Source organism: Tupaia chinensis, unplaced genomic scaffold (assembly GCF_000334495.1).
Source record: "Tupaia chinensis unplaced genomic scaffold, TupChi_1.0 Scaffold138365_1, whole genome shotgun sequence".
NCBI classification, from domain to species: domain Eukaryota; kingdom Metazoa; phylum Chordata; class Mammalia; order Scandentia; family Tupaiidae; genus Tupaia; species Tupaia belangeri.
The window spans coordinates 32,262-41,177 of record NW_006198262.1 but is presented as its reverse complement, the minus strand read 5'-3'; the positions used below and the strand labels follow the sequence as shown (position 1 = coordinate 41,177).

Below are 8,916 nucleotides of genomic sequence, written 5' to 3'. Positions count from 1 at the left end.
TCCTTGCAGAAGGAAAGACTTTACTTTTTATAATGTACCATAATGATGAAATTAAGACACCTCCGAGAGAAATAATTCTCCCACCTGTAATTTGGAAATACTTCGGAGGCCAAGGTCTCCCCAGTGTCTCCGTTACTCCCTGCAGAAGTCGGGCTTGGGGGAAGGGACACTAATGCCACTGGCCCTGGAGCCCCATCCAGTGTGTGGATGAAAGATGCCCCTCCACTCTCAGCCCCACCAAGGGGCCAACCCGCAGGCTCTGTTAGCTTGAGCAGACCTCCTTCTGGGGTGTCTCCTGCTGCCTCAAAGGAAAATGAGCAAATCAACTTGGCCTTCTGCCCTGCCACGCATTAGACCTTCCAGTCTTCCTTCCCCTCCCGGGCATTATCCTGGGTTCTACCCTTATGTTTTCACTTCTTTTTTTTGTTTTTGCTATAAGGCATATGTGCTCACTGGAGAGAGACAGAGAAAAAGAGAGAGAGAGGAAGTGAGAAATCACCCCTGGGAGGTTGGCCACACCACAGTTCCTACTCTTCTGTTCTTTCAGGATTTTGGGCGCGCACACACGACCTGGAGTGTTGTCAAGTTGCCAGGCCAGAACTGGAACCATGCAGTCGGCCGTGTGGGATCTAGCACCTCACCCATCACACCACCCGCTGGCCCCAGCCCCTTGTTTTCTAACAGTGTCACTGACATGGAGACCTTTGTTCATGGCCTTAAGGCCACTACCCTAGCCCAGGCCAACCCCCTTGAGAATGCTCCTTGTCCAGCTGACTCCAATGCCACCAGCCCTCACCATGTCCACCTCCTCCTTCAAAATATACAAGGTAGAGTGGGACCCTTAGGGCAGGGAGAGCTCAGGAGCCAGGCCCCTTTAGGAAAGTGGGATCTGAAGTACGGCCATATCTGGAGTGGCAGGGCGGCCTCTGGGAAGGCCGCAGGCCCTGGGGCTACTGCTCCATCTATGAGTGGAATAGAGCCAGAGGGCCCTGGGAAGGGAGGGATGAAGGAAGCCAGAATGGCAGGGGTCTGCAATAAGGATCACCACTGCAGAGACACGCAGGCCAAGCCCAGCCCTCCCCATTCAGGGGTGCTCAGGGGTTTAGGGTCCTCTGGAGCTGTGGTCCTTATGAGGGCTGGTGGTGTCAGCAGTTTCTGTGTGCCGTCTTGCCACAGATGGGGCCTGATGTCAGGCCCAGCTTGAAGCCATTGTTTCAGGAGTCATGATTCCTGTCCTCACGCTGCGCCTTCAGAGGAGGCCACCCAGCCTTGTAGGGGTGAGCACTGGCCTGTCTGGCCTCATACCCTGTCCAGGCCCTATCCCAGAAGACTGGTGTCTCAGCTGGCAGGGAGCTTTTGGTGGAAGACCCTCCCATCCTCAGAGCATTGGCCTGCCAGTCACTGTGGTGCACTCTGGGGACAGGGGCATCAAGGGGCTAAGTACTGAAGTACGCCCACACAGAGTCTGCTCTGTCTATGCTTGGGCAGCCCAGACACAGCCGGGACAAAGTCAGGCCCCCGCTTCTACCCACGTGGCCACTCACCTGGAGATGGCTACTCTGGTAGTAAGAGGCTGTCTGTGCCCAGGCTGCCTTAGTCGCAGAAGCCACACCTCAAAGCCACATGAAAAAGTTCTTGCAGGCCCAGCCAACATGGTATTGCAGGCACCCTGCAGTGCTGGGAGCCGTATAGTGGCCACAGGTCTGGTCCCAGCAGGTCTGAAAAACATGCCAGGCACACTTGCAGTTGCCCAGGAGCTGAGGAGCTGCAGGCTGGAAAAGGGATCGCAAGACCCCACAGAGGGTGTTTCTATGTCTCTCTGTCTTGCATGTACACACATATCCTCTATCATTATAAAGGAAAAAAATCAAAATAAAAATGGGAAGTTATCCCATCTTGGCTTTATGACTCTTAAAGTCTTTTTTTTTTTTTTTTTTTCCCCTGTATTTTTCCGGCAAAAAACCTCTCTCCTCAGCCCAGGGACGTGAGCTCCATTGTCCAGACTGTCAGCGAGTGGAACAAGGCTGTGCTGAGTTTGCAGACGTCCTCCTCGGGCCCCCTCCACCAGGGTACCATCCCTTCCTCTTCCTGGACAGCTTCCACGAGGTAGGTGCAGCCCACCTAAGCTAGGGGTTGGAAGACCACTCCAGTACAGCCCTGCATGCTCACAGGCTGAGACCCATGCCCCGCTCTGCCTACCTGCCTGCCCCGAACACTCAGGCCACACGCATCTCTTCTGAGCCTCACGCCCCTCTCTCCTCCCTACGCCTGATCCTTCCAGAAATCGGGCAGCAGGTCCAGTGGCAGGCTATGCCACGGGAAGATGACACCAACTGCACAGGAGCCATCAGAAGGCAGCAGGTAAAAGTCACCTCGTTCAGGAGCATCTGGGGGCATTGGTGCTGGTCCCAGGCAGGGGCTGTGGGCACTGATAAGCAGCCCTGCATGACTGTGGTGGGTGTGCCTGTTGCAACACACCTGCCTCAGTTTCTCCCAAGCACAAGATATTGAGGATGCCAAGGGAAAGGGTCTGCCCAGAGCATGCAAGTCCCTCCACCCCAAGTTCTATGACCTGGAAAAGGGGAGGCCAGAGGATGGCACCTGCACAGAGGGAGCTCTTGATTTGGAGATGGGAGCAGCTGGAGTATAGCCCCCACCTGTGTCCCCCATGGCTGACAGACACCCCCTCACAGCCTCACCCAGACAGGCCTGAGAGTAGGCGTGCCTGTGGCTGCAGTTTTGTCACAGCGAACCGCACTACCCACAGCCCCTGGGGGAGCCCGGCTGGGAGGCGTGTGGAAGGCAGCAAGAGTGAGATGCTGCAAGGTTTCCCCAGGGACAGATGCGAACTAGGGTGTTGGGGCAGCCTCCGAGGGCTCTGTGAGCAAGGGGACAGGCAGGAGAGGTCTCCGAGGCACATGTACACCCCTGCACGGTGGCAAGAGCGTCTGAGGGACTTGCAGGTAGACCCCATTTCCCACTATTTCGTGCCAGCCCGTGCCTGGGTACCAAGCATCAGGTGTCCCGTTTCACAGAAGAGGACAGTGAGATGCAGGGACTCAGAGTCAGTCATCGCTGGCTCAAGTCAAGTCTGACACATTAGAGAGGGCTGCGTCACACTGTGGGAGGCAGAGGCATGCCATCACTGCTTCTCAGGGACACAGGTGAGCTCCCAACGTGAGCTCCCAGTGGCCAGTTGTGGCCAACTCAGGTGGGACTGACCTCTCACCTCCTCCCTCCCAGAACTCTAGCACCTGCCAGGTAGCCCCAGGAGCCATGGAGGCTGTGGGCAGGTCCCTTGCAGAGCCAGGTGCTCTCGTCTCATTTGGTAGAAACAGGTTTGGGACCCTCCATGGGAGCAGAACATTCTAGAGACACAGTGTACAGACTCTGAGAGGAAGATTACCTTCTCTTGAGAGACACAAGCCTTCTTAAGACAGGACGGCATTGGTGACTGGGCAGGCACCCGTGGCTGGTGGGTGAGTGGCAGAACCATGTCCCTGAGATGGACAGCTAAGAGCTTTGTGGGCAGAGGAGGGGTTCCAGGTATTCCCGGCACCAGGTCTCTGACCTGTCAGGCCTTGTCCAGCCAAAGAGCTGCGGACACCTCGAGTCACCCAGGCCAACCCTGTCTTCCCTTGTGCTGCCATCGACAGAGCCTGGGCCTGCGGGCTCAGACCCTAGCAAGAAGCTCTAGGAAAAGAAGGTGCTTAGTAGAATGGAAGCAGGGCTGCAGCCTCCACCTTGAGCTGCTGCTGCCTGCTGAAGCTCCCTGCAATTAGACTGCTCATCGGTGACGCCAGTGGGCGTGGGCCGTGCTAGGAACGCTCGGAGGCTGGCAAAGTGCTGGCAAGCTGACAAGCCTTTGATCCCACTGGCGAGGCGGCACTGGGATACGAGCCGTTTCCAGTGGGAGGTGCCACCCTCTGTGTTGCTCTGAGTCATGGTTTGTGAATTAAATATGAAGCTCACTTTATACAATAACTTGAGAAGCATAGACTTAAAAAAAAAAAAAAAGCCAAGATCCTGCAAACGTGGAGATTCCCGTTTGCCCAGTGTTTCGATTTCGGGGATGGATGTGAGATCCAAAAGCCAAAACACACCAAGAGTTGTTGGCATAAATATGCGCAGACCCAAATGCTCAGGGCAACATCTCGGCTTCCTTCGTCACTGGCAACTTAGCAGCTGAGGTTGATGTTGAAACATCTTAAAGAGCTGAGGTTGATGTTGAAACATCTTACAGAGCTGAGGTTGATGTTGAAAACGCTGGGAGAGGAGCCGTTTCCAGTGGGAGGTGCCACCCTCTGTGTTGCTCTGAGTCATGGTTTGTGAATTAAATATGAAGCTCACTTTATACAATAACTGAGAAGCATAGACTTAAAAAAAAAAAAAAAAGCCAAGATCCTGCAAACGTGGAGATTCCCGTTTGCCCAGTGTTTCGATTTCGGGGATGGATGTGAGATCCAAAAGCCAAAACACACCAAGAGTTGTTGGCATAAATATGCGCAGACCCAAATGCTCAGGGCAACATCTCGGCTTCCTTCGTCACTGGCAACTTAGCAGCTGAGGTTGATGTTGAAACATCTTAAAGAGCTGAGGTTGATGTTGAAACATCTTACAGAGCTGAGGTTGATGTTGAAAAGTCTGATTTCAGCAGAAAGAAGCATTTCACTATTTCCTCCCAAGAAAATGGAGGGAGCAGCTGCTCATCCTCCCAGCCCAGCCGGCGCCCGTGAAGGAGTTTCATGGCACTCAAAGTCGAATGCCCTTGGACCAGGGTTATTATAATTCTGGGAAGTTATGGGAGCAGAACTAGAGCGTGTGGCATTAAAACGACCCGTGTGTCTTTTGAGCACAAGTCTGTGAGCAGCAGCAGCTTCTCCCAGCTTTGCCTCTTATTGGTGCACATTGCTCCCAATTTCGGAGACTTCTGGGGGCTGTGGGTGCTTCTCAGGGCCCCAAGACCACAAGGCAGGACCCTCCCGCCTTGTTGGACTGATCACCCAAGGGCGAGGCCCAAACTCCCTGGGGAGCTTTGTCTCTCTGCGCAGCTGGGCTGTGTTTTCTGTATATAGAAACCCTAGAGAGATATTTTTAATCATGAACTCTCCCCTAAGCTCTTGCATCCCTCCCAGGAGGGAGCCCAGCTGTGGAGTGAAAAGCTACCCTTCTCAGAGATTCCCAGGGGCCCTACAGTGGCCATAGTTAAAGAGTTAACATTGGGGGCCAGCAGGCAGCATGATGGTTAAGATTCTGGACTCCCATATGGCTGACCTCAGTTTGAGTCCTAGACCCAGTGGCTTGAAAATCGTGCCAGGCGCAAATGCATGCGTGTCCAGAATCCTGAGAGGAGAATGGAGGAGAAGGGGTTGCAGCATGGCATCCTCCTGGGAGTGATGTTTTGCTTTTCTTCTCTCTGTCTCTTTCCAGTGAGTGCCCTATGACAAAAACCTTTTTTAAAAAAGAGTAACCACTAAACGCAATGCATGCGCACGATGCCCTTGCCTGAGTCCAGCTCTCTGACCCCTTCACCACCAGGGTCCCACAGTGAGATCCCCCACCTCCCTCAGACCCCACCGCCTTCCATATCCCAGACATTGTCAGTTTCCCTGACCAGGGCCTCCCCATGCCTGTCCCCACCGAGTCCCCCTAACCCATCTGGGTGTTTGTGTGTCCTCCCACCTAGGGAAGGGTGTAGGGGACCTCGTCAAGTCCCCTTTACCACCAGCATCTGCCCTTGCTATGTCCCTCTACTGCCTCCTGCAGCTCTGCAGGCAGGAAGGGTTGAAGTCCTCACTGGGTCTGGGCACCTCCTCCCTGCACACATCTAAACTGGACTTCCCCCGAGGAGCCCACCTTTTGGAATTCTACGGAAGCCTCCTTTCCAGTGACCACGCCTAGCTCTGGCAAATCAAAAGCACTTGGGCTTCCAGGCAACTGTGTTGGATGCACATTTCAGACATCCTCTGCAGTCTTGGGTATTCAATTCCAGGCCAGGTCTCCCCTGCCTCCAGACAGGGCATACGCAAAGGCCCAGTGTCTGCGAATGGGCCAGAGCAGGTGCTGATGGGGTGAGTGTTCCTGGAACCCCTGGAGACTCTGCCCCACAGTGACTCTTAGGTGGGAGTCTTGATTGTGAATGATGCACATAACAGAGGATGGAGAAGGCAGGCGGCCGTCCCCTGCAGCCAAGAGGCTCTTGGAGGCCCTCGGGTCAAACCACACCAGCAGGCTTGAGCTGGGATTCTGTCACTAGCACTAGGACTCCTAGCTAGCTCTGCAGTCTTGGGTATGAAGTTCCAAGCCAGGTCTCCCCCACCTCCAGGCCTGTCATGGCTCAGTCCCTTGAGTTAGCCCTACCTCCTCCAGTTCCGGGCCCTGAGAGCACCTTAAGGACCTATGACCCCACACTTGCTCCACTTCCTGCCAGGAGTTTTTTTGCTACTCCCTCCCACCTCCTCCACTCCACACATGGCTGCCTTGTCTCCTTCGCAAGGACCTGGTGATACCAGCTTCCCAGGCGGCCCCTTTCTCGAATCTGCCAAGGGCCTCCAGAAAGCTCTAGGTGCCATCATCGGAAACCCCTGTTAGTAATGAGGAGTGAGGTCCCTCAGGGAGTAGGCCTGCTGGGCCTAACCCAGCTGCTGGGTCCACCTGGGTCACCTAATTGCTCCCCAAGGCTGACAGGTGCAGAAACCACAAGCCTGTGCCCTGACCAGTCCAGCCCAGTCAGCCCAGGGCCTGCTCAGCTGCCACAGCCTGTGCCACGTTCGTGGTTACACATGCTGGGTGTTGTGTCTTCCTTTGTGATCTGACTCCCAGTTCTCCGTGAGCTCCTCAGTGGGATACGGGGGGATGGGCCAGAGGTATCTGACCAGAGGGCAGAGGCTCAGAGGGGCCCGCATGGGGCAGCCTGGTGGGCTACACCAGGGCAGTAGAGCCCAGGCCCCAAACCACCCCCACAGACACAGATCTGTGGTTACTCCTAGTGCAACCTTGTGGCTGGGCTGAAAAACCACCCCTTCCCTCTGGTTTCCCGACAAACGCCCAAACCTGAGCTCTTCACGGATGCTTTCACTCTTATCTCTGGACACGTCTCATCAACTTTGCTGAAGACAGAGATTTTGACAGAAGCTAGTCACAGACTACAAACCTGTCTCCAGGTTGCTCTGAATCTCGGGCCACTTGGCAAATACTTGGCTCTATAACAAGGTTCCCAGGGTGTCAGTAATTTTTTAAAAGAATTATTTGATTTAAGTTTATTTATTTTAATTTGGCCAGAGAGAGAGAGAGAGAAAGTGAGAAAGTAAGCTGCCAGGTCTGGGATTTGAAACACAGTCGGCCACGTGGGAGTCCAGCGCCCCTCACTACCATGCCGCCTGCCAGCCCACAGGGTGTCAGTAATTCTAGATGGCACAAGATGGAAGCGTGGGTGATTGCTTCCACCCACAGACACTGGCCACCTCTGCACCTCAATGTCTCTGCTACCCAGGCCTTGGGTGAGGAGGAGAGGCAGACCCCTCAAATCCTGTCAGCACGCGTCAACCGGGGTGGGCGCTGCCTGCCGCCATGCTGGAGAGTCTTACAATGGGCTGGCAGTTCCTGTCTGAAACAAGACCCCAGCAGCCTCAATCTGAGCTGTGCGAGGAGGGCTGGTCATGGCCTGCGTGGCGTTTAGCATCAGGTATTCGTCCTCTGCAGTGGGACAGTGAAGTCACCAGGCTAACGTGCATTTTTGGTCTCTGCGTGCCAGGCCAGGTGCTCGGTAGGTCAGATCTAGGGAGGGAGAGAGAAGCTGTAGAGTTTAGGTGACCCAAGTATGGACCAAGGGCAGGCAGCATTCTGTCGGCTCCTGGTGTCTGCCAGACTAGAGGGCAGGGGCAGAGGGATGTACCAAGGCCGAGGCTCTGGAGACCCAGCTGTCCCTCAAGGTAGTCACACCTGTGCCTCTACCCCATGTGGCTTCATAGGCAGGAACCACTCAGTGTCCACTGGGGGCCTCACTGCCCTCACTGTGCCCAGGTCACCTGCTGCACCCCCAAAGCCAAAGCACCTCATTTATTAGCTTTGCCCTGAATCAGCCTTCGTGCACATTAGCGTCCCCTCATTGTCATCCAGGAGGTTTCAAACAATGGCAATGATTGAGAAAGGAACCCCTCCATCTCTGCGAAGATTAAGAGTGACACACCACCCTGTAATTTTGGGAGACGTGTGAGCAGCGGGTTTTAATTTACATAAGAAGGATAGCGTGCTCCGGAGAAACCGCTTGCCTTTGTTACAACTTTGAAGCATAATTCTGGAATATCTTCTTTGACTATGAAAAATGACCTTGGTGCTCCCTGAAAGAGGCATTCTGGTGGAGGAGAGGGAGGCAGGTGTCTTACAAACACTATGCCCTGACACGTGCATAGGCGCTGTGGGCTCAGAGGCCAGCTCTGCCCTTTGAGAACCTTGCTGGCGGGTGCTGAGGACCAGCCCCTGCCCCCAGGAGGGCCAGCCCCTCCAGCTGCTGCTGCTGCTGCTCCCAACCAGGTCAGGGAGCCCCCAGGAGAAGCGCTCACCCACACCTCCAGCCACATGGGCAGATTGCGGGCCTGCAAAGGCTATGGCTTCCAGACATGTCAAGAGAGGTGTTGGTCAGAGTCCCAAGTGGAGTTCTGGGGCTCGTGAAGGGGGCTCCTCACTGTTACACAGGTGGCTCCTTCGCCATCCTCCAAGTCTGGTCCTGAGTTGCTACCACGTGTCTTACATCCACCCAAGGCCGGACCGTGGCCTATGAGAGAGGGAGACAAAGTGAAGACGGGGGCCCTCCCCATGGCAGACATTGGGTGCAGAGCAGACATGGGGGCCCCACGAGCGCCCCGCCTGCCTCCTGCTTCCCTGGAAGAGGACCCGTTTCCGTGAGGGCCTCCTGCT

The 8,916-nt window shown here is 55.1% G+C and overlaps 1 protein-coding gene across 2 annotated transcripts in view; it reads left to right on the top strand.

The window, feature by feature from the left end:
• The window catches only part of MORN1 (MORN repeat containing 1), an 80,634-nt gene that overhangs the window by 55,305 nt on the left and 16,413 nt on the right, over positions 1-8,916 (top strand). Inside the window, exons 11-13 of one of the 2 annotated variants that reach the window (XM_006161167.3) lie at positions 1,976-2,106; positions 2,282-2,361; positions 4,655-4,870. In XM_006161167.3, coding sequence (XP_006161229.1) covers positions 1,976-2,106; positions 2,282-2,361; positions 4,655-4,736 — 293 coding nt within the window. In that variant the 3' untranslated portion in view covers positions 4,737-4,870. Of the gene's footprint in view, positions 1-1,975; positions 2,107-2,281; positions 2,362-4,654; positions 4,871-8,916 lie in introns of those variants that run through there. The other variant, XM_006161166.3, reaches the window with a different exon arrangement.